Source organism: Corvus hawaiiensis, chromosome 6 (assembly GCF_020740725.1).
Source record: "Corvus hawaiiensis isolate bCorHaw1 chromosome 6, bCorHaw1.pri.cur, whole genome shotgun sequence".
Lineage (NCBI taxonomy): Eukaryota > Metazoa > Chordata > Aves > Passeriformes > Corvidae > Corvus > Corvus hawaiiensis.
Window position 1 is genome coordinate 1,489,455 of NC_063218.1, and position 25,618 is coordinate 1,515,072.

General features: G+C 46.8%; 1 protein-coding gene across 3 annotated transcripts in view; it reads right to left on the reverse strand.

Annotated features, from left to right (window-relative positions):
- MDGA2 (MAM domain containing glycosylphosphatidylinositol anchor 2) overlaps positions 1 to 25,618 on the reverse strand; it is a 233,286-nt gene that overhangs the window by 139,388 nt on the left and 68,280 nt on the right. For 2 of the 3 annotated variants that reach the window (XM_048307676.1, XM_048307674.1), the window contains exons 2-3: positions 23,000 to 23,139; positions 3,273 to 3,447 (exon numbers count right to left, since the gene is read on the reverse strand). In XM_048307676.1, coding sequence (XP_048163633.1) covers positions 3,273 to 3,447; positions 23,000 to 23,139 — 315 coding nt within the window. Of the gene's footprint in view, positions 1 to 3,272; positions 3,448 to 22,999; positions 23,140 to 25,618 lie in introns of those variants that run through there. The other variant, XM_048307677.1, reaches the window with a different exon arrangement.

A 25,618-nucleotide genomic window follows, 5' to 3' on the forward strand; every position in this document is an offset into this window, starting at 1 on the left:
AGAGTTTTAAAGAAATCCCTTCCACTCCCATTCCTGCATGCCAAATAAAATCCACGTTTAAAACATGGACACAGGCAGCACCCACGTGTTTATTTTCCCGAGTTTTTCTCCTGCCAGAAAGGTTTTAAGGGGGGAGTGATGCTGAATTCTGCCCTCACCTCTGCAGGATTCCTGAATTTCTTCTCCTTGGCTTCAATCCCCCCCACTCCTGGTTCCTCTTTTTTACCCCCCTCCCTGTGGATGTTGGAATTGCTCTCTCGGTCGTGGTAATTAAGCCAGAATTGAGATGTTGAAAATGGAATTTATGAATTTCTCTGCTGCCTCTCTGAGTTGTGTTTGCCTTGGAGTGGCTGCATGGAATTCTGGGCTTCTATTGCAGCAACATTTTTAATTCCCAGCTCCAGTGTCTCCCAATATTTATGGATTTATTGGACCTCCTTTCCTTGTCCTTTCGTTCATTAAAAACCCAGGGATGAGCTTAAATCCTCGTTCAAATGAGGACAGGATTCATGAATGGAAATTTAAAGGGGAAAAAACAAGAGGGAAATTAATATAAAACAATAAAAGCAGCGTGTAAGGAAAGCAAATAAATTCATCTTCCTTCCCTTTTTTTTTTTCCATGATACAAGAAGAGGAGACAATTTGGAATATTCTGCAGGTGGAAAGCATTTAAAGCATTGAAAAATGGAATTTTCGGCAGGAGAGAAATGCAAATTAATTCAATTAATTAGCGGGGTTCTTGTTATTCGCTCTCTGAGGTCAAATTTGGACATTTCCAACATTAAAATCTCCTAAAAGAGATGAGTTCGGGGTTTACTGGGAGGGGATCCTCTGGGAAAGCTGTACCAGGGCCTCCCCACCCTCCCAGCCAGGAATTCCTAATTCCCAATATCCCATCTAAAACTCCTCCCTTCCTTATCTCTTATCCTTTGCTATCTCTCCATGAATTTTTGGGCTGGACAATTGGATCACAGGGAATTCTTGTGCCCAGTGATGGCCCGAGGAGGTGCAGGATCACAGCAGAGGATTTTTGGGAAGCTGAAGGGCTGGGAATGCTCGCCCATGGATCTGAGGCTGCTGAGCAGTGTTGGGCTGGAATTATCTTCCTGTTACACATGGAAAACATTCAGAATGGAAAGGAAAAATTCCCACACTGGATGTGAGAAAGGCTGGGAGAGCTGGGAATGTTCACCTGGAGAAGGGAAGGCTCCAGGGAGAGCTCCGAGCCCCTTGCAGGGCCTCAAGGGGCTCCAGGAGAGCTGGAGAGGGACTGGGGACAAGGCATGGAGGGGCAGGAGCCAGGGAATGGCTTCCCAGTGCCAGAGGGCAGGGCTGGATGGGAGATTGGGAATTGGGAATTGCTGACTGGGAGGGTGGGCAGGGGCTGGGCTGGAATTGCCAGAGCAGCTGGGGCTGCCCCTGGATCCCTGGGAATGAACTGAGCTCGGGAGAAATTGGATATTTTGGGACTCATTAACAGAAAAGCCACCGGACGTGAGCAGATCCAGCGAAAGCACCTGGAAACTTCCGATGGATCCTTCCTGCAAAAGCAGGACTGAAAGGATTTTCAAGACCGCAGCAAATCCATAAAAATGATGGAATTGCCCCTTTCCCTCACACATCCCAATGCTCTGGCTCATTCTTCATTTATATCCCAACAATTAATTATTGCAGGAACAACAATGCAGTTCCAAGCACCAAATCCCAGATTAAGCGGGAAATGAAATCCAGGAATTGCTGGAGAGGGAGATCTCCCAGCCATGTGCTGCTGTCAAATTGTCCCAAGTCAAGAACGGAGATGAATGAGGGAAAAAAAATGGAATTTCCATGGATTTTTTTCAAGAATTCATTGTCAAATCTTTCCCAGTTTTCAATTAGAGGCTGGAATTAGAAAGAATTTTAAATTCAAGGCCTCGGCAATGCTCTTGTTCCCAAATTAGCGTGGAACACGGCTTTGATATTGTTTTTCCTCTTAATTTACAAGCCAAGATGCTTCCAAAATTATATTTAATCCATATTTTAAAGAATATCAACACTGAAGTTGTTTTTTAAAACACATTTGAGAGATTCCTTCAAAAATTCAAACATTCCCTTCCTGCTCTAATGATGGATTCTCTTCCAGCCGGGAACGTCATCTGTTTTCCACAGATTTTGTTTTTGACAGTTGTCTGTTTTCTGTGTAATTTCACTAAAAACGTGTTCACTAAAACAAACAAAACCCAATCGGAGGGAAAATTCCGGTGAAATAGTTGGGATCCCCAAAAGGCACCATGCCACAAATCCCAGATCCCACAAAAATTGTGTCGGAATTATCCCGTATCCCGAGGTCCACCTGACACAGAGAGGGCAATTTTTGGGAACCACAGATCCCACCAATCTAATTTTTCTCCACATTCCCAATCCTTCACATTTTTCATTCCAATCCCAAATCCTTCACACTTTTCACTGAAATCCAAATATTTCATGTTTTCCATGGAAATCCAAATATTTCTTATTTTTCACCACAATCCCAATCCTCCACGTTTTTCACCACAATCCCAAGGTTTCACATTTTTCACTCCAATCCCAATCCTTCACGTTTTTCACTGCATTCCAATCCTTCTCATTTTTCCCAGCAATCCCAATCCATCACATTTCTCACTGCACTCCCAATCCTTCACACCCTCCACTACAATCCCAATCCTCCACATCTTTCCCTATAATCTCAATCCTTCACACTTTTCACCACAATCTGAATCCTTCACATTTTTCACTCCAATCCCAATCCTTGTCATTTTTCCCAGCAATCCCAATCCATCACATTTCTCACTGCATTCCCAGTCTTTCACATTTTTCATCACAATCCCAATCCTTTACCACAATCCCAACCTTCCACATTTTTCCCTGAAATCCCAACCCGTCAGATTTTTCACTTTAATCCCAACCCTTCACATTTTTCCCTGAAATCCCAACCCTTCCGATTTTTCACTCTAATCCCAACCCTTCACATTTTTCCCTGAAATCCCAACCATTCACATTTTTCACTCCAATCCCAACCACTCACATTTTTCACTCCAATCCCAACCCTTGACATTTTTCACTCCAATCCCAACCCTTCACATTTTTTCCTGAAATCCCAACCATTCACATTTTTCCAACCATAAAAGCACCACAGATCTGTAGAATCCACCGCTAAAATCAGGATTCACAAGGAGCCGATCATTTCTTGGGAACAGCAGACATTTTAAGGCATGAAAAGAGCACCAAAGGCAGAATTCCAAGGATTTACTCACAGTACACGTCCACTCGGATGGATTTGATGGCCGGGGAGCCCAGGCCGTTCTCAGCCTTGCAGTAGTAGCGGCCTCCCTGGTGTCTCTGGATGTTGGAAATCCTCAGGGTTTCGTTGAAGACACTGGAATCTTGGAATCTGTCAGAGGCACTTCCTGCTGTTTTGGTCCACCTGATCTGAGCAAGCACCAAAAACCAGGATTACTTTAGGTCTGGAAAATGGGCACAGTCTAAAACTCGGCACCAAAAAACAGCATTAATTTAGGTCTGGAAAATGGGCACAGTGTAAAACTCGAAAGCAAAAACCAGGATTACTTTAGGTCTGGAAAATGGGCACAGTCTAAAACTCGGCACCAAAAACCAGCATTAATTTAGGTCTGGAAAATGGGCACAGTGTAAAACTCGAAAGCAAAAACCAGGATTACTTTAGGTTTGGAAAATGGGCACAGTCTAAAACTCAACAGCAAAAACCAGGATTACTTTAGGTTTGGAAAATGGGCACAGTCTAAAACTCAACAGCAAAAACCAGCATTAATTTAGGTCTGGAAAATGGGCACAGTGTAAAACTCGAAAGCAAAACCAAGGATTAATTTAGGTCTGGAAAATGGGCACAGTGTAAAACTCTGCACCAAAAACCAGGATTAACTTAGGTCTGGAAAATGGGCACAGTCTAAAACTCAACAGCAAAAACCAGCATTAATTTAGGTCTGGAAAATGGGCACAGTGTAAAACTCGAAAGCAAAACCAAGGATTAATTTAGATCTGGAAAATGGGCACAGTGTAAAACTCTGCACCAAAAACCAGGATTAATTTAGGTCTGGAAAATGGGCACAGTCTAAAACTCAACAGCAAAAACCAGGATTACTTTAGGTTTGGAAAATGGGCACAGTCTAAAACTCAACAGCAAAAACCAGCATTAATTTAGGTCTGGAAAATGGGCACAGTCTAAAACTCTGCACCAAAAACCAGGATTAATTTAGGTCTGGAAAATGGGCACAGTCTAAAACTCGGCACCAAAAAACCAGGATTAATTTAGGTCTGGAAAATGGGCACAGTCTAAAACTCGGCACCAAACCACGAGATTTGTGGAGGTGGCACTGGGATTTCAGTTTGGAGGAATCAGGGAAATTCCCAAGGAAATCAACAGCTCTTGTGTACGAACACTTCATCCAAGAGTCCCTGAGCAGCTGCATTTCATGGAATCCTGGAATGGTTTGGGTTGGGAGGAGTTTAAAGGTCCCATTCCACCCCCTGCTACCACCAGGGACACCTCCCACTATGCCAGGTTGCTCCAAGCCTTGAACATTCCCGGGGATTTCCGATCTGTGGGATTTGTGGCTGCCCGTGATGGGTCTGGGAGGAGAAATGAATTGATATTCCCATTTTTTTCTGATGGTTTTCTTCTTTTGGGAATCGCAGAATCATGGAACGGTTTTGGGTGGGAAGAGACCTTAAAGCTCATCCCATTCCAACCCAGGGACACCTCCCACTATCCCAGGCTGCTCCAAGCCCCGTCCAGCCTGGCTTTGGACACTTCCAGGGATCCAGGGGAAGCCACAGCTTCTCCAGGAATCTGTGCCAGGGTCTCCCCACCCTCACAGGGAAGAAATTCCTACTTAATAACCAGGAATTCTGGGTTTTTAGGAATATATTTTGCTCCAGACCATCAATACACAACAGTGGCATCAAAACCTCTCTTCCTGTTTATTCCACATGGGAATATCTGGAATACTGGGCTAGTAAATAGCTCCAGGTCAAAGTGTTGTTCATCGTTCCAAAGTTTTACATGGAATATTGGAGTGGAAAAGCAGACAACTCAAAAGAATCACTGCTTCCTCTGGAAAAGTGAGGATCCTTGATTCTGGAAAGGTTGGAATTCAGATTTTCCAACCAGTGGGAAACCAAAAGCAGAGTTGGAGAGTCCTTGGTTTCCAAAATTTCTGCCCTTGGGAGACTCCACCTTGGGAACTGTGTCCAGCTCTGGAGTTCTCTGCACAAGAAAGTTGTGGACTTGCTGGAATGATCCAGAGGAATCCATGGAGCTGCTCCGAGGGCTGGAGCCCCTCTGCTCTGGAGCTGGGAGGAGTTCACCTGGAGAGAGGGAGAGGCTGGGAGAGCTGGGAATGTTCACCTGGAGAGGAGAAGGATCCAGGGAGAGCTCCGAGCACCTTGCAGGGCCTAAAGGGGCTCCAGGAGAGCTGGAGAGGGACTGGGGACAAGGCCTGGAGGGACAGGAGCCAGGGAATGGCTTCCCAGTGCCAGAGGGCAGGGCTGGATGGGAGATTGGGAATTGGGAATTGCTGGCTGGGAGGGTGGGCAGGGGCTGGGCTGGAATTGCCAGAGCAGCTGGGGCTGCCCCTGGATCCCTGGCAGTGCCCAAGGCCAGGCTGGACATTGGGGCTGGGAGCAGCCTGGCACAGTGGGAGGTGTCCCTGCCATGGAATGGGATGGGATGGGATTTAAATTCCCTTCCAACCCCAACCACTCCATGATTCTGTGATTCCATGAACACAGCGAATGGCTTCCCACTTCCAGAGGATAAATTGCCCTTACGGAACAACTCGTGTCCTTGGGATTCCACATCCCAACACTTCCACAGGCTGCCAGGGAAAACACAATTTTTTCCACATCCAAGTAAAAGCCGGCAGTGACAGGAGCTGTGAACAGGCAGGACGTGAGCATCCGGATTCCGTGCCAGGGATCCCAAAGAAATTGCTCTTTTCCAGCTTGGCTGCTGTAACACTTTGGGAAAAGGATATTTCCTTCTATTTTCCAGCAGAGGAAAACTGTGGCTATTAATGATGGAAAAAATCAGCAGCACACCCACAAAGCCACAACTCCTATGGAAGAATTTCAGTGCTTTTTTCACTTGATTCCCAAAAATTCCAGAGTGATCCTGATTGGAATCTGGGGATGCCTCCAAAATGGAAATGAATAAAATAAATAAAATAAAATCAACTAAAAAATCGATTCTTTCACCTCCGGACTCAGATTTTACACACTGGCTTCCAAGCTCTGGAAAATCAGGCAGCACGGATGTCCAAGAGGTCTGAATCCCAAAAAATTAAGGATTTGGCTTTGGAATTGCAGAGGAAGCATTCCTTACACTCCAAGGCTGAAAGCTTAACTATTACTGGAAATAATAAAGGAATTTTAAGGAATTGCTGAATAATTTAAAAGGCTTTTAATGAGTGGAACCTCAGGGAACAAATATTTCAATCTTAGGTAAATTGGTAAAATTTCAGTTAAAAAATTGTTAAAAATAATAAATTGATAAAATTCCTTTATCCTGCACAGTTGGATCAGTCTTTTTTTTATGGAAAAGCAGGATTTAGGGAAATACCCACAAATTCTTTCCCAAAAAACCTCGGAACAACCTGGCCAATGATTAATTGCAGCAATTAATCTTTGATTAATTTGGATTACTTGATTCCAATGTTGTTCCTTATGACTTTCAGACGTTTCCCTGCTTCCAAAAATTACCACTTTAATCCTGAATCATCCATAAAGGTTTTCCTATCAATATCCCACTGAAGGATGATGGATTTTGCATCCTGCGTGGCTGGAAAATGCCTTTTCCAGCATTAACCGGGAGCTGAGGGCAGGAATTTCACAGAGTTTTTTTCTTCTGGGGTCAGGATCATTTGAACCTTCCTGGTGGGAAAGGATGGACTGGCCCCCACTGCAATTATCCAGGGAATTTGAGGAAATGATCCAAATAGGACCAAACTTTGAAGTTTTTTATTCCCATAGCTTTTTTTCTTCAGCAACATCAATTAAATTTTAAAAAATTCATTTTAATAGTAAAGACATCATTTAAGGGCAGAAAGAAGCAGACAAAGCTCCAGTTGGAATTCCCAGTTATTCCTTTTCATGGTGGTTTTCCAATGCTGGAATTCCATGTCAAACCACTGGAATCACAAACACATCCTCATAACTTCAATGCTTGGGAATTCGTTCCCTGTAATTCTCTAAAGACAAATAAATACGACACATTTTGTAATTTTGAGCTTCTAAACTGGCACAAAATTAAGCCTGGGGATGAGAACTCCATAAAACCCAAATCCTGACTCTTATTTCCCTTGTGAACCAATCTAAATTCTGCTTTTTTTTTTTTCCAGGGACAGAATGAGTCGCTGTTGTTGCCATCCAGGTTCAGGAATTGATCAAATCGTCGCATTTTTCAGGAAGAAAGGCCCGGGTTTGATTAAACACGCAGGAGTTCAGAGCCATTCCACTGGGAAGAGCTGAAAACCTGGAAGGCTGGGCACTGGGAGAGTTGGAAACAAGGGAATTGGATCCAAGGATGAGGTAATTCCAGGGATGTTACCTCCCAGAAGCCAAAACTGCTCAAAATTGCACCTCTCCTATGGAAATAAGATAACTGGGAATGTTCCCCTGGAGAAGAGAAGGATCCAGGGAGAGCTCCGAGCCCCTTGCAGGGCCTAAAGGGGCTCCAGGAGAGCTGGAGAGGGACTGGGGACAAGGCCTGGAGGGACAGGAGCCAGGGAATGGCTTCCCAGTGCCAGAGGGCAGGGCTGGATGGGAGATTGGGAATTGGGAATTGCTGGCTGGGAGGGTGGGCAGGGGCTGGGCTGGAATTGCCAGAGCAGCTGTGGCTGCCCCTGGATCCCTGGCAGTGCCCAAGGCCAGGCTGGACATTGGGGCTGGGAGTTGGAATGAGATGGTTTTTAACATCCTTTCCAACCCATTCCAGGATTCCATGGAAAGTACTGGATTGGGAGGTGATCCCAGTGCTCAGCAGGTGCTCCATGCCAGTCCCACCACTGCTCTGAACTCCCAGTGAACCAAAAAGTTCATTTTTGTTCCATAAACCAGAAAATAATCGGATTAGGAATTTCCCATTGTCTCCATCTAAAGCTCTTACAATTCCTTTGGATTAAAATCCAAGCAAAGGGCCCCTCTGTGAGGGGTGTAACCTCGGGAAGATGTGGAAGACCAGGAAAAAGTCTGGAGAAAAGCCACAAAACTCATTAAAATGACAAAAATTTCCTCAGGAAAGCAAGGGATAAGCTCAGCAGTGGTGCAGTATCCAAGGAAAAATCAGGGAATAACAATCAACAGCTTTAACACACCCAGGATGGTCCAGAAATCGATCGTGGATCAATTCCCAACATAAAAGGCAAAGTTAGGGAAGTAACAAAATGGATCAGGAAGCACTTCCTGTTTGCTCAGCCCCAAATGTTTATGGAAAACTTCTGCAAGCCATGGTGTTCCATTAAATTGGAGTCAGCAGCTCCAAAGGATTTTTCTGGGAATGCTGGAAGTTTTAGGACAGTCCCAGGGATGGGAAATCTCCTCTTCCCCACCAGGATCAGCTCCATGGCCCAAACCATCCCCAGGTTCGGGACTTCCACCACTCAACTGCCACCAATGCACCACCCCCAGTGCCCAAAGGTGCAAATCCCAAATTTTCCCTAAAAATCATTTATTATTCCAAGTTTTCCCAGCAAAGTGCCTCACTGGTCCTCCCTGGAAAACCTCTGAGATCCCAGTTTACCCCAAGTTGTTATCCCAACCCAGAGGTGATGCCTTCACCCACTTTGGGAATTGCTTGTTACAGGAGGATGGAGATCTTTGGAACTCCTCCAAGCAGGACTGGGAAACCAGGAGCCGGCAGCTCCCTATTCCCAGAATTCTTTCTTTCTTTCAAAAGCAAAAAGGTGTAAAAATCTGCTTGTGTCATTAACTCACACAGTGGAGTCTAAACCGAGATGGAAAATGCCTTCAACAGGGATCTTTTTCCACTTGGAATTCACTCCTCGGAGCAGAATCGCGGTTCAAAGTGACAAAGCTGTGGTGAAACCCAGGTGGTTTAAATTGAGGCTTTTTTCATCTTAAAACAACAATTTCAGGTGTTGTTTCTGCTTTTCCTTCTCTTCATCTCCACCCTTTCCGCTCCCCTGGAAAACCCTTGGGAAAAACAGGGAAGCAGCTTCATGGAGCATTCCCAAAATGCTGTGAGAGTTGACAGCAACTCAACTGAGCGCCACATGAGGAAATGTTTCTCCTCTGATCTTTCAGCAATAAAAATCCTGACTCCATTTCCTGCCACAGTCATTAGGGGACAGATTTTGGGTCTGACGTGAAGATTTTGGGATGAGAAGGGTCACAAATAAAGGAACCCAAATAAAAAAAAGCCCAAACAAACAAAAAAACCAAAACCAAACCAAGCAAGCCCTCCTCCAAAAAGTCCAGTTTGGTTTTCAGGAGATTCCTGTCCCTCAGAAATTCATTAAGGTTGGAAAAGTCCTCCAAGATCATGAAGTGCAACATGGCACTGCCAAGGCCACCACTGCCCCATGGCCCCAAGTGCCACATCCACAGGGATTTGAAATCCCTCCAGGAATGGGGACTCCACCTTGTACCTGTGCCAGGGCTGGACAACCTATTTAGGGAAGAAATTTTCCCAACTGTCCAATCTAAACCTCACAGAATCCCTGAGGTTGGAAAAGAGCTCCAAGGTCACCGAGTCCCAGCTGTGCCCGATGCCCACCTTGTCCCCAGCCCAGAGCTCTGAGTGCCACCTCCAGGAATTCCTTGGACACCTCCAGGGATGGGCACTCCAAACCTCCCTGGGCAGCCCCTGCCAAGGCCTGAGCTCCCTTTCCATGGGGAAATTCCTGCTGCTGTCCACCCTGAGCCTGCCCTGGCCCAGCCTGAGGCCGTTCCCTCTCCTCCTGTCCCTGTTCCCTGCCAGCAGAGCCCGACCCCCCCGGCTGCCCCCTCCTGTCAGGGACTTGTGCAGAGCCACAAGGTCCCCCCTGAGCCTCCTTTGCTCCAGCCTGAGCCCCTTTCCCAGCTCCCTCAGGAACTCTCCAGACCCTTCCCAGCTCCGTTCCCTTCCCTGGACACGCTCCAGCCCCTCCATGTCTTTCTTGTCGTGGATGACCCCAAACTGACCCTAAGATTCAAGGTGGGGCCTCACCAGTGCCAAGTTCAATCTCCAAAGTTTCACCCATCCCTAATTTTTTGCTCCACCAGGCCCACACGACACTCCCAAGGCAGGAAACCCATCCCATGCCCTCCACAGGAACCCAGGCAGGTTTTGGGGGAAGCTTTTCTAGACCAGACTAAACCCACTCCAGTGAAGCTCCCACAAGGCCGGGTTTAAGCGGCTCTGTTCCCACCCTGTCGTGCTCGGTTACATCACCGAGGTTATTGATTCCCTGCAGGTCAATATCAGCCTTTTGCTTCCACTTGTTCCCATTTTTAAAACTCCATGAGAAATAATCCGGAAAAATCCTGCTGTCTTTCTGACAGTGCCAACAGCAGAGGAAGAAAATCTGGGAAAAATCCCTAAATATTGGGAGTAGATAACTCCCAGTTTATGCGCACATCAGACCTTGTTGGTATTTCCAGAATATCCCTGTGAGACTGGAAATGAACCCCAAACTCATTTCCAGAAAAACTTTCTGAATGAAACCCCAAATTTCCCAGTGATCCAAGCCCTAAATCTCAATGACTCAAGTCCTAAATCTCCCAGTGATCCACACCCCAGATTTCCCAGTGATCCAAACCCTAAATCTCCCAGAGATCCAAGCCCTAAATCTCCCAGTTTTCCAAACCTTAAATTTCCCAGTAATCCAAACCCTAAATCTCAATGACTCAAGTCCTAAATCTCCCAGTGATCCACACCCCAGATTTCCCAGTGATCCAAACCCTAAATCTCCCAGAGATCCAAGCCCTAAATCTCCCAGTTTTCCAAACCTTAAATTTCCCAGTGTTCCAAGCCCTAAATCTCAAAGATCTAAACCCTAAATCTCAATGATCCAAGTCCTAAATTTCCCAGGGATCCAAAACTGAAATTTCCCAGTGATCCAAACCCAAAATTTCCCAGGGATCCCAATCAGCTGTGCTGTATTTTCCTCCCACCGGATCCCAATTCCCCCCGATGCTCTCGCTGATCCCAAAACGGGAGTGAGAGTCTGAGCTGCCGCCAGGTTCAGCTGTGGTGACAATGGAAGGAGCTGACATTTGATTTTGCTGGAAAGGTGGGAGAACTGGGAAGGAGGGAGCAGGGAAAAATGGGAAAAGGGTGGGAATCTTGATGAGAGGGATTTGGCAGCTCAGCTGGGGCGGCAGCTTGGAAGGAAAAGCATCGACAGCAAAGGCCAGGCAGGAGGAGCAGCTCCTCACAGATCCTGCAAAAACTCCCTGATTCCTTTAAAAATCAGATATTCCATATAAAATATTCCTTAGAAAATCAGGAATCAGAGTAACTGGCTGGACAAGGGTTATTTGTTTGGGGTTTTTCCTAAAACCATCCTTTTCCCTTTCAAATTACAAGGTACTGGTGGTCACATTATTGAATGTGGTGGCACAAAATTCAGGGATCTGAACACATTCCAAAGAGGAGAGCATTCCTTGGTGGGAATTAAATCCATCCATACCATCTTATCCCAGGCATTGGATGCAACTTTTCCATCAGGCAATTCCAAAATATCGGCCTGAGCACATCCTGCCTGCACACTCCAGGTGTTGGAGACAGGACAAGGAACGTGTGGGCTCAGTCAGGATGGAAATTCTGAAGATTTTGACTCGATTTTTCCATGGTTTTTGCTCTCTGTGCACCAATTTTCCCTTTTTTCCAGAGGATGAATTGGCAAAGTCTCCTCCAGGCAGGAAAATGCCTCAAACAATGTTAAAAAACACTGGAAAAGGATCAAATCTCTCCTGCCCTGAGCCTGGCACGGCTTAAAAAGGTTCCAGCAATTCCTTTGTTCCGGGAAAAGGAATTGGAAAGATGTTGGCATCCCACTGGCTGAGATTCCAGCTCATTTCCAATTCCAGGAGAAGAAACACTCAGCAAACTCCATGAATCCCAAATGGCATCATTCATGTCTTGTGGAGCGCTCCTGGCACACCTTCCAAGGACTCCCACAAGTGCCAAGGAACAGAATCTGGGAATGCTTCCCACATTTCAAGAGAATTGCAAAGAGATATTAAGGAAAATTTTAAAAAAAGAGCCTGGATCAGCTTGCAGCAAGGAATAAAACCAGGATTAAGGGCTGGGATTAAGGGTTTGGAAAGGCAGAGTGAAGGGAATCAGCACAACGGGAAGCAGCAGTGGGATGCGGTGGTTTCCAAAGGGAAGGGATGAGAGCTAAAAAACAGGGAATGTTTAAACCGGACAAAATCTGAATTCCCTGAGGGACAGGAGGGACAGGAGCCAGGGAATGGCTTCCCAGTGCCAGAGGGCAGGGCTGGATGGGAGATTGGGAATTGGGAATTGCTGGCTGGGAGGGTGGGCAGGGGCTGGGCTGGAATTGCCAGAGCAGCTGGGGCTGCCCCTGGATCCCTGGCAGTGCCCAAGGCCAGGCTGGACATTGGGGCTGGGAGCAGCCTGGGACAGTGGGAGGTGGCCCTGCCATGGCAGGGGTGGGAATGGGATGGGATCTGAAGTTCTCCCAACCCAAACCATTCCATGATTCCACAACAGCTGAAGGCTCTTCCCAACACCACCATTCCAACCCAAACTATTCCAGGATTCCACAGCACTTAAAGGCTCTTCCCAAGTACTCCATTCCAACCTGGACCATTCCAAGATTCTGGAGCAGCTGAAGGCTCTTCCCAACAACACAACTCCAACCCAAACCACTCCAATTCCCAACATGGGAATGGCTCCTGGATTTTGCAGACTTGAAGGATTATTCATCTTTTATTGTGATTTCACTGCCTTTGGCTCTGGTGCAAATTCCCTGGATTTTTTTCCAGAGCACTCTAAGGCTCTTCCCAACAACACCATTCCACCAAGATTCCACAGCAGCTGGAGGCTCTTCCCAACAACACCATTCCAACCCATCCATTCCAAGATTCCACAGCACCTGAAGGCTCTTCCCAACAACACCATTCCAACCCATCCATTCCAAGATTCCACAGCACCTGAAGGCTCTTCCCAACAACACCATTCCAATCCAAACCATTCCAAGATTCCACAGCACCTGAAGGCTCTTCCCAACACCATTCCAATCCAAACCATTCCAAGATTCCACAGCACCTGAAGGCTCTTCCCAACAACACCATTCCAACCCATCCATTCCAAGATTCCACAGCACGTGAAAGCTCTTCCCAACAACACCATTCCAATCCAAACCATTCCAAGATTCCACAGCACCTGAAGGCTCTTCCCAACAACACCATTCCAACCCATCCATTCCAAGATTCCACAGCACGTGAAGGCTCTTCCCAACACCATTCCAACCCATCCATTCCAAGATTCCACAGCACCTGAAGGCTCTTCCCAACACCATTCCAATCCAAACCATTCCAAGATTCCACAGCACCTGAAGGCTCTTCCCAACACCATTCCAACCCATCCATTCCAATTCCCATGGCTCCTGGATTTTGCAGACATGAAGGACTATTCCTCATTTATTGTGTTTTCACTTTCTTTGGGTCTGGTGCAAATTCCCTGGATTTTGCCAGAGCTTTCTCCTTAACGATGTATTTACCTAATTAGCATAATTGTCTGCAATTATGTAATTAGTGTTCATACATGTAATCATTGGAACATGTAATTAGCCCTAATTACACCATTAAAGCTGCGAGTCAGAAATATCTTTATCGTTTTTGATTGATAGACATATGGGAAAGGGGGGGAAAAAAATCTCACTCGTTATTTTTATCTCCTTGGATCACGAAATCCGCAGGAGGATTCAGGATTCAGCCCAGAATGGCGCTGGAATTATTTATATAATTTCTATTATTTATCAAAATGATAGCGAGGTTATTCCTTTGGAACAGAAGGAGGAAAACGACTCAAAAAGGAGGAGGAAAATTCAGGAAAGAGGTACCAAGCACAGCAAAATTTTTCTCTGAAGAAATTAAGGTTTATGTGGAAATTTTGAATTTTTCATGTCCAGTATTCCAATATGAAAATTCAGGAAAGAGTCACCAAGATTTTCCGAGATTTTAATTAAGAATTATCTGGAAAGATTTAATTTTTCATTAATATTACCTGGAAATATTGAATTTTTCATGTCTAATATTCAAATTTAAAAATGCAGGAAAGAGGCATGAAGTGCAGCAAGATTTTTCTGTAAAAAGAAATTCAGAATCTTCTGGGAGTATTGAATTTTTCATGTCTAATATTCCATGGATTTTAGGAAGAAAAATAAAAGAGAAAACAGAGCAGCAGCGAGATTTTTCTGTAAAGAAATTAAAAATTATCTTGATATATTGAATTTTTCATGTCTAATATTCCAATACAAAAATTCAGGAAAGAGTCACCAAGATTTGCCAAGATTTTAATTAAGAATTATCTGGAAAGATTTAATTTTTCATTAATATTATCTGGAAATATTGAAATTTTCTTGTTTAATATTCCAATATGAAAATTCAGGGAAAAGCCCCCAAGTGCAGCAAGATCTTCCATTAAAAAAATTAAGAATTATCTGGAATTTTCTTTTTTCCAAGTCTAATATTCCAATATGAAAATTAAGGAAAGTGCAGCAAGATTTTTCTGTAAAAAGAAATCAAGATTTGTCTTGAAATATTGAATTTTTAATTCTAATGCTCACTTGATTTTAAGAAGAAAAATAATACCAAAAAAAAAAGAGGAAACAGACCCAAAAAATCCCACAGAAATTCTGATGGAGATGCTGTCGCCTCCTAAAAAGAGATTTGAAAACACCTTGAATTTTGAGCCCCTCTGAGACGACCAGATTTATCAGAAAAGTCAATATTTTAGTTTGATTTTGTTTTATTTCAGTGTCTGTGCTGTGGGATGGCACCAGAACAAACACCTGGCGCAAAATAATTTAATTGGGACAGCAAAAATTGTTGTTTTTTTTTTTTTTAAAGTGCTTTGGGCTGGGAAGGCAAATATTTATCCCCTGATGAAATATTTGAATTTATTTCAAGTCCAACTCCTGCTCTTCGAGTTCAGGGTTCTTGGTTTGTTTCCTGACGTGAAGATCGGTTTATAAAAAAAAGCCAAAAAAATAAAAATAAATTCAAAATCAAGTGGCTGAGCTGCCCATAAATGTTGGAGGAGCAGAGAGGAAGCCTTAATTTGGGAATAAATCTCAGCTGGGAATATAAATCCTCCTGGATGTGGATTTTCCAGCCTGATAACTCAGTCAGAACATCCAAGTGCTCCGGTGAATGGCAGCAAAACCCACCTGGAGCTTCCCAAGCCTTTCCCAGCTGCCAGAGGAGGAAGGAGAACTCAATCCATGAGAAAATGTTATCCATGGAAATGGCAGCATGGAGATTAAAACATCCCTGAAGGATCCCCAGGGGTCGTTATCCCACCCCAGCAGGAACATCCCGATTTGTTCAAATTCTCCCCGTCAGACACCTTGGATGGACGAGGTTTTGGGAGCAGAATTTCTTCCCTTAAAATTTAAAACCAACAAATTCCAGAGCCTTAGGAGTTCATGGAATCATGGAATGGTTTGGGCTGGGAGGGACATTAAGGATCATCCCATTCCACGGGCAGGGACACCTCCCACTGTCCCAGGCTGCTCCAAGCCCCAATGTCCAGCCTGGCCTTGGGCACTGCCAGGGATCCAGGGGCAGCCCCAGCTGCTCTGGCAATTCCAGCCCACCCCTCCCCACCCTCCCAGCCAGCAATTCCCAATTCCCAATCTCCCATCCAGCCCTGCCCTCTGGCACTGGGAAGCCATTCCCTGGCTCCTGTCCCTCCAGGCCTTGTCCCCAGTCCCTCTCCAGCTCTCCTGGAGCCCCTTCAGGCCCTGCAAAGGGCTCTGAGCTCTCCCTGGAGCCTTCTCTCCTCCAGGTGAACATTCCCAGCTCTCCCAGCCTGGCTCCAGAGCAGAGGGGCTCCAGCCCTTGGAGCATCTCCATGGATTCCTCTGGATCACTCCAGCAGCTCCATATCCTCCTGGTGCTGGACCCAGAGCAGGAATCAGCTCTGCGGGTGGGATTTCATGTACAACCTGCCTTCCACTCCATCCACAACAATGGGAACGATCCCCGATTATCCTCCAGAAAAAGCCTCTCAAGAGTTTCCTTGGAAGATCTCATTCCAAAGGCACCAGAGCTTCTCCTCCAGCCTCGGCTGATCTGCATCAGCTGCTGGTTTCCCTGGTTACCAAATTATCCAGTTACTCATCAAATCCATTCCTTTTCTCCAAGACGTCCCAGCTCCAGCCCTTGTTCCAGATCCACCCCCACCCCTGTGCCGGGAGACCGGAGTGTTCCGTGCTCATGGAAAAGCAGCTCCTGGTACATTATCCCAGAGCCGCTGCTCCGGCCTTTCCCGAGCCTGTCAGAAGCAGGGGAATAAAAGCTGACAGCACAAAGAGGAAAACAAAAGACTGCAGAGCTTTGGGAGGCGAGAAAACAGATGGAAAATATTCAGAGGACAAGTCCATTTTTTGGTAAAACGGGAATTTTTTCCTGTTTTCCTTACAATAATAGGAGAGTCCTGCTCTGTGGGCACTGGAAATTTTCCATATGGGACTTCTGGCAGATTTCAGCTGCCCAAAGTCACCATGAAACTGCTCTGGAGCCACTCCCCGACCTGGATGTCATTCCCAGCTCCATAAGATTCCCTCCAGGCTCATCCCAATTATTGCTGAGGCTTTAACAAGCCTGGGCTTGATATTCCCGACTGAGGGAGTGGGATTGAATCCCAAACTTCCCTTCCCTGCTGCTGCTTTTTTTCTGGGTTTAACCTGACCTCTTCCCCTCAGCACTTCCCAGCCCTTTTTAGGAACCTGCTAACACATTCCTTGTGGAGAGACCGCGGCCACCTGGAAACAGGAAATCTGGCAGGAATGGCTCCAATTATTCAGGATAAAACAGCTTAAGGGGTTTAATTCCTTTTATCAGCTTACAAACCATTGGAGTCCTGGAATGATTTGGGTTGGAAGGGATATTAAATCTCATCCTAAAGGCAGGGATATCCTCCACTATCCCAGGTTGCTCCAAGTGCTCTCCAACCTGGCCTTGGACACTTCCAGGGATCCAGGGGAAGCCACAGCTGCTCTGGGAATTCCAGCCCAGCCCCTCCCCACCCTCCCAGTCAGGAATTCGTTCCCAATATCCCACCTGCCCCTATTCCCTGTCAGTTTAAAGCCATTCCCCATTATCCCATCTCTCATAAACTCCTTGGAAAGCACCGAGATCGTCCCATGAACAGACCCAGGTAACTGTGGCACGCTGGAAAAAACCCTTAATTATTTCAAATGCATCCCCCTAATTACTCCCTGTGATTAGCAGAGCCTCCTCCAGTGCTGCAGAACAGGATCCTGCCTTCCCCTTATTAATTCCTGGAAAGGAAAAAAATTCCCATTCCCTGGCTCTCCATCCATTCAAACAGAAAAAGCAGCATTCCCATAAAACCCAAAAAACCCACAACAAAAAGCCCCCACGCTCTGTTCTCTTTGATCAGCTGCGAGTGAGACACAAAAGGCTCCTTTGAGGCAAAGTGGGTGCCACGGTTTTGATTTTAGTTGATAAGAATCCTTATCAAGTGCTGATGCAGCCAAGGGAAGGGGGGTGTGGGGTCCCTCACACAGGAGCAGCTGTTTTCCCACCCCAGTCCGCGGCTCCTCGGAGCAGTAATTGGAGCCTTGTTAGGAAAATTGATGCTGATTCCATCTGACACTCCTCAGTTCACGGGAAGACTTTACAAATGTTCACTGAGCACCTGACAAAATCCAGCCTGACTCATGACTAAATTAGCCTGGATTTTATGCTGGAAAAAACCCCTTCCTGAATGTTTGACTGGATAAAGCTCCCATTTAGCAAGGAAAAATGTTTCCATCCTGCTCCAGCACAAAAAGAAATCTGTGATTAAGCTTTACATGACGTTTGTGCTGCTCTGAGGAGTTTATTTGATGTTTTCTCCCTCGAGTGCAGCACCTGAATTCACACCTCGGCAGAGCTCTGCACAGCCAGGCAGGGCTCGCTCTGAAATGTGCCAAAAATCCGGGACAGGAATCACACAGTCCACAGGGAGGGACAGCATGGAGTAAGAAACTCCGGGAGCTGCACCAGAATCTTTGGGAATGAGCCACCGGTGCCTCTGAGCACGTCCTGGGCTCTAATCCTGGGTGTCAGCACTGCGTTGTGTGAGGAACTGAAGTTAAACTCCACACACACTCTGGGACTCACCAACATTCATTCCAGTGGATCGGCTCGTTCCATCCATCTATTTGGAACAGGGAAAAATCAGGAGAAAAAAATCAGGGAAAAAATCCTGATCAGGAATGGTCTTCGAATCCCAGAATGGTTTGGGTTGGAAGTGATCTTAAATCCCATCCCATTCCACTCCCTGCCATGGGCAGGGACACCTTCCACCATCCCAGGTTTTCCAAATCTCATCCAACCTGGCCTTGGGTTTCTCCAGGTTTTTTTATTTCTTTTCCTACTGTCATTTCTAAAGGAAAATCTTAAAAGTCCAAGGAAGAGCTGCTGCTGATTTGGGCTCTGCTGGGCTGGAGTGACATTCCCAGTCTCTCAGAACCTTGGCTTTTCCCTGGCAAGGATGGATGTTCCTGTTCCAAAGGTGCCCAGATTTCCCCAACCCATTGATTTTCCTTATGGATCCTCCCTAATGTGAAAACTTTCCTCCCTTCTGCTTCCCTGGAGAGACTCTGCCTTGGTTTGGGAACCCAGACATCCCATCGCACAGGAAAGTCTGGGTCATGTCTCAACAGAGGCCTCCTCATCCCACCTAATCCTTCCCATTAAAACCGTGGAGTTGTTAAGGCTGGAAAAGCCCTCCAAGATCATCAGGTCCAAGAGAAGGATCCAGGGAGAGCTCCGAGCCCCTTGCAGGGCCTAACAGGGCTCCAGGAGAGCTGGAGAGGGACTGGGGACAAGGCCTGGAGGGACAGGACACTGGGAATGGCTTTAAGGTGAAGGAAGGTAGATTTAAATGGAATATTGGGAAGGAATTGCTGGCTAGGAGGGTGGGGAGGGGCTGGGCTGGAATTGCCAGAGCAGCTGGGGCTGCCCCTGGATCCCTGGCAGTGCCCAAGGCCAGGCTGGACATTGGGGCTTGGAGCAGCCTGGGACAGTGGGAGGTGTCCCTGCCCATCGAAGGGCTGGCACTGGATGGGCTTTAAGTTCCTTCCCATCCAAACCATTCCAGGATTCCAGGAATTCCGTATTTCTGCATATATATATTTATACATAGATATGAGATTCAAGGTCTCTCCCGACCCCAACCACTCCCTGCTCTGTGTCCCTTAGGTCACTCCCTTTGGCCACCCCAGTTCCCAGCAGGAAGGATGTGTTTTTTCAGGCCCACATTCCCCCTGGAGCAACATTTCTTCTGGCTCTGCTCTGGGCTCACAATCCCAGGAATCTCCAAGGGGTGCAGGTCCTGCTGCCTCAGTAGCATCAGCACAGCACCCAACTCCTACAAGTGGGAAGAAAACACAAGCAAACAGAGGCAGGGAGAAATTCCAGGGCTCCTAAAAGCAGATCCTCCCCTGCTTTACTTCCCAGGAGAGCCACAGATCCACCACGCTCTTCACACCCCACCGGCACCGAGTGCACGCCTGGATTTTTCCGGGAGAAAGGGATGTGGCCTGATAGCAGTGCCTGGGAGAAGGGTGGCGGGAGGATGTGAGGAGGAGGTGGAATCTCGTTAAGATGTGTTGCAACCTCAAAATAGGATAAATCCCGGAGCGTGCAGCTTCCAGATGGTTGGGATGACGTGTGGCACTGGCAGCTGCTGCTTCCCAACCCTCGGGAAGGGACAGGGGACAAGGGTGGGGAAGGCAGCACCTGGAAGAGGGAGGGACACGATGGGAGGGACAGAGGCCACCCTGCAGCACAGTGAGGGACTGGGGGAGGACTTGGGAACTGCCGTCCATCAACTCTGCACGTTTTGCTGCTTGGAATGTGCCATTCCCACACGGATAATGTCACCCGAGGTGGGACAGCGCTTTGAGGAGAAACACTGGAAAAGTCACGCCCAGAGGAAAGAAATCCCCAAGGAAGGGGAGGTTGTATTTGCAAACAAGGGCTTTATAAACTTATGGAATCATTGAGGTTGGAAAAGCCATCCAAGATCAAGTCCAACCATTCCCAGCACTTCCAGGGTCACCCCATATCCCCACGTGCCACATCCACATGGATTTTAAATCCCCCAGGGACAGGGACTCCACCACTGCCCCAGGGGAACCTTCTCCAAGAAGAAATTTCCCATCATGTCCAACCTGAACCTCCCCTGGCACAACTTGAGGCCATTTCCCATTGTTACTTGGTGAAAAAAAAAGCCTGGATACAACCTCCTGTCAGGAATTTCTCATTCATCCTTCAGTGGAAAACCAGGAATACAAAATCCCAGCCAATCCTGGCTCGTCAGATGCTTCTCCCTCTGCTCCCCATGATCCAAATGTCATTCCTCACTTTGGAAAGTCACAGTCTTTGCTTCCAATGGCTGGACCTGCCAGCACAGGTGAGAATTCCCAAGGAAAATCAGGAAAAGCTACATCCCTACAGGACTGGGCAGGAGATGGTCACCAGTGTGGATAAAATGTCACCTCTTAGCTACTCAAACCAGCAAATCCCACATTTTGTCCAGGGATAAGTGACCTTTGGATATCCTGGCACATCCCTTGTGGAGCTGGAGAGCGGGCACAGCCCAACCCCTGGATCCTGGATAAAATCTGGGAAAAGGACAGATCCCCAGGTTGATCCTGCTCCAAACTTTGCAGGATTTTATCCAAAAAACCTCTCCTGAGAGCAGCAATTTGTGGAAAGAAGGGGCTGCATTCACCTCACCTGAACGGGGATAAGGCATTGGAAAAACTCCATCCAGGAAAATTTATTTCCATGGCAACTAATGGTGCATTCCAAAGCTGGGAAATCGGGAATAACAAATAATAATCACATGGAACATATCAAAACCATTCCATGGATAACAAGCAGACATTCGAGGAAGTTTTGGGATGTTCAGAGTTTTATATTTAATTAGGAGTGAGGGAAATTTTTTGGGATTAATAGTGGAATTATTTGTAATTCTCCTTCCTTCCAAAAATTCCCACATCCTTATGTTTTTCATCCCAAAAAACTCAAGACTCCAAGATAATTTAGAGTAGAAATTCCAGAAAATTTCCAGCAGTTTTCAATTGGAAAGTGCAACAATCACTCTGAACAAAGGAATTTCCCTGCCTGGAAATAATCCCAGGGAAAATTTTGTGGCACGTGGTGGGAAAGGCAGCAAAGAGAGCTGAAAAAAATGGGAGGATTTGATAAATCTGAAGATTCGTATTCAAAGGGAGCTCCCCCAGAGTGGAGTCACTGCAAGGGTGACTTGAAGCAGATCAGAGACATTCCCAAGCCATCAGATCCCAAAAAACGACATCCATTGATCCCAAAGTTAAAAGAATTAGTGCTGGAAAGACAAAAAGGGATAAATGTGTGCTTCGGTAAAGCAGGAAGGAGGAGTGACAGGAGAGAGGGGGAAAAAATGGAAAATATTCACAGATTTCTCCTCCCAGGCCCGTCACGGGCAGCCTCGAATCCCACAGATTAGAAATCCCTCGGAATGTTTGAAGCTTGGAGTGGAAAATATCCCTGCCCATGGCAGGAGGTGTCACTGTTTGATCTTTAAGCTCCTTTCCAACCCAAACCATTCCATGATTCTGTGATTTTACAGATTCCCAATCCAGCGTTGTTTAATTATTCCAGCATTTAAACCAAAAGGAGTTTCCACGCCAAGAATATTGGAAAATTTGAGGAACGTGGAAGAGTAAAAGCATTCTTGGAATGCATGGTTCCATATTTTATGAGCTCACTCCCCAGCATCTGATCAAACAGCAGCTGGAAAACAATTTCCGTGCAATTTTCCACCCAAATCTGAGAGCATCCTGTGGAAAAATCAGGAAAAAATTGGAATACTGGGAAAAACCAGCCCTAAACCAGCACAGAATAAACTTCCACTTCTTTAGCTTTAAATCTTCTCCTTAAATTGGAAACAATCATGGAATAAACAGGAGAGAAGCAGCAAATCCCTCCTTCCTGGAGGAGCTCACCATCCCAGAAAATTCCCTTCTCCCAGCTCCTGCCTGTCCTTTGTACTTCCAACAGCAAAGGGTTTCATTCATCGCCTCGGGAAGAAAATCCCTGGTGATTATTCTAATTAAAAATAATTGATTAATGAGATGCCCTGGCCCAAGGGGTTGGGATGGGGATACACCAAGGATGTGCAGCAGGAGCTGCCAACACTCTTGAGCTTGACAAAATTGGGTCAGACCTGGAAAAAGCTGGTTTATTTCAAGTTTTAATTCTGTTTTATCCAGCTTCAGCGCCAGGGGTTCCATGACATCCCAGATCCAGGTGCACAGGGAGACCTTCCCGAACTCCTGGGTGTTCACTCTTCCAGCCTTCCAGCTGGATTTTGAGGACTAAAACCCCTGAGATGAGAAGATCCCAGATAACAGGACAACTTTAGGGGTTTTTATCCAGAAATTGTCATCCTCATATTTGTTTCCCTCTCTTTTACCAACATCCGTAGATCCAAAACACCCCAGGACCTTAAAGCACAATACTGCTGATTTTAACACCAGATATTCCAAAAAAACCTCAACTTTCCTGCTGTAGATGTTCCTCTGGACCACCCAACATCCACTCAACAGCCAGGATGGATCCTCCCACCTGGATCCCATTGGATCTTGCCCAGCCCCCACACTCTTCGATGAAGGTGAACCCGACTCGCAGAGGGTCTGAGGGGGAAAAGGTGTGGTGGGGACAGCCGGGGTGGGCAGGGACTCACCTGTGGCCGGGGGTGGCCGGTGACCAGGCAGGTGAGCTCCAGGGTCTCTCCCTCGCGGATAGTGTAGACCCTCTCAGAGTAGCGCTCCTCCTCGATGTTGCAGGCCAGGCCCGAGTGCACGATCCGCACCGTGGGGGGGGCTGCAAGGGTAGGAGAGAAATGGGATCAGAATCACACGGATCATGGAATTACGGGGTAGTCAGAGTTGGAAAAAACCACAAGGATCAAGTTCAAGTCTTAAGGGAATCAAACTTAAGCTTGGTGTTGTCAACTCCACGATCCAACCAACTGAACCCATCCCAGACCACTCCAATCCTAGGGCTGGCCATGAGCTGGGGGGGCTGCAAGGCCAGCAGAGAAATGGGATGAGAACCACACGGATCATGGGATCACAGGATAGTCAGAGTTGGAAGAAACCCACAAAGATCAAGGCCAGCTCTTGAGGGAATCAAACCCAACCTTGACATTCTCAACTCCGTGATCCAACAAACCAAGCCCATCCCAGACCACTCCACTCCTGGGGCTGGCCCTCAGTGAGAGGGGCTGCAAGGCCAGCAGAGAAATGAGATGAGAATCACACAGCTCATGGAATTACGGGATGTTCCGAGTTGGAAAAAACCCATCAGCATCAAGCCCAACTATTCAGTGAATCAAATGCAACCTCAGCATTCTCAGCTCCAGGATCCAACCAACTGAGCCCATCTCAGACCACTCCACCCCTGGGGCTGGCCCTGGATGGGAGGGGCTGCGAGGCCAGCAGAGAAATGGGATGAGAACCACCTGGATCATGGGATCACAGGATAGTCAGAATTGGAAGGAACCCACAAGGATCGAGTCCAGCTCTTCAGGGAATTGACCCCATGACTTTGGCGTTCTCAGCTCCATGATCCAATCAACTGAGCCCATCCCAGGCCACCCCACCCCTGGAAGCAGCACTGAGTATCTCCCCCCCACAGATCCTCTTTGTTTACTCAGCACATACTCAGCACCACAAGAGATTTCCACGGTTTTAATTAATCCCTGGCAATTCCCTGAACAAAACCTTCACCACTCCAATTTTTTTCGTTTCCATTTCCAAAATGAACTCGGCGTTATTGTTTTTATTCTATATCTTCCTAAATGCATTATCGCACCTGTTATGCAAATGAAAAGACTTAATTAAAGCAGGGAAATTAAGCAGGAGAAACAGTGGCACTGATGCTGCTGCTTCCTTTCCAAATCCTGTTGCTGTTGGTGGGATCGGGGTTTGGAGCAGGAGTTAAGTTCAGGCAAAACCTTACTTTAATTTCCTTGTAGGTACAACCTGTAGTACAGGAATTACTCAGCCTTACACGTTGTAAGTGTAAGGAAACCACGAGATTCCTGTTATTACACCTGCATAAATCCCAGCTCCGCTTCCACAAGTCTCCAAAGCACATTCCCGGCTCCACGATTTCACTTCTGAACCGTGAAATTCACAGCTATGACAATTTCCAGGGAGTGGATCAATAGGAGAAGGAAACTCATTTACAGTCCCAAATAAAATCACAGAAACTAAATACCACAAGGGATAAAATGGAATTCTGTGGGATTTTAACACCTGGAATGCCATCATTTCTGTTCATCCATGTGATGCCATCGAGCTCCCAGCCCCATTCCCCATGGAAGAGCCCCAAAACTTCTCCCCAAGTCCCTTGCAACAGCTGGATCCCTTTCCTAAGGCTACTTTTCCAGGTCTCTGTGCTGCACATCACATCAATCCTGGTTCTCTGATCATTCTGCAATTCCTCTGCTAAGATCCACATGGTATTCCCTGGATGCGGGGCTCTGGCATCCCAGCAGACCCCCCCTCACCATGGCATTCCTGGTCCAACCCACACACAGCTCCCAGTGGACACAGCCATGGGATCCTGATCGAGATGCCTGGGATTTGGATCAAACCTGCCAATACTTCCAATTTCTAAGCCTGGCTCTCCACAGCCTGGAAAAAATGAGGCTGGAGCCAAAGAGGCAGAAGAGGCAGAGGAGGAGCAGGGAATGGATGTTTCCTCCATAGAAACACGGGATGGTTTGGGTTGGAAGGACCTTCAATCCCATCTCATTCCAACCCAGTGCATTCCATTATCCCAGGTGGCTCCAAGCCCTGTCCAACCTGGTCTTGGACATTTCCAGGGATCCTGGGGCAGCCACAGCTTCTCTGGGAACTCAATTCCAGGGCCTCCCCACCCTCCCAGCCAGGAATTCTTTCCCAAAATCCTATCCAACACCACACTCCGTTTGAAGCCATCATTCCAGCATAGCCTCCAGCAAGCTCTGCTTTTCCAGCCACCACATCCTGAGTTCCAAACCCCCAAGAGCTTTCCCTCTCCACTCTTTTCCAGAAGGTTCAGCAAAGACCAATCCCTGCTCCAGGTAGTTTTGTGAGCCAAAAGTGCTCCCAAGTTTCAGTTATTCCAAGTCCAATGCAATGATCGAATAAAGCTGCTTGGAACAACCTGGGATAGGGGAAGGTGTCCCTGCCCATGGCAGGGGTGGAACTGGATGGAGTTTAAGATCCCTTCCAATCCAAACCATTCCAGGATTCCATGATTCCCTAGTCCCATAGATGCAGGAGGCTCTTTCCATGAAACTCCTGTCACT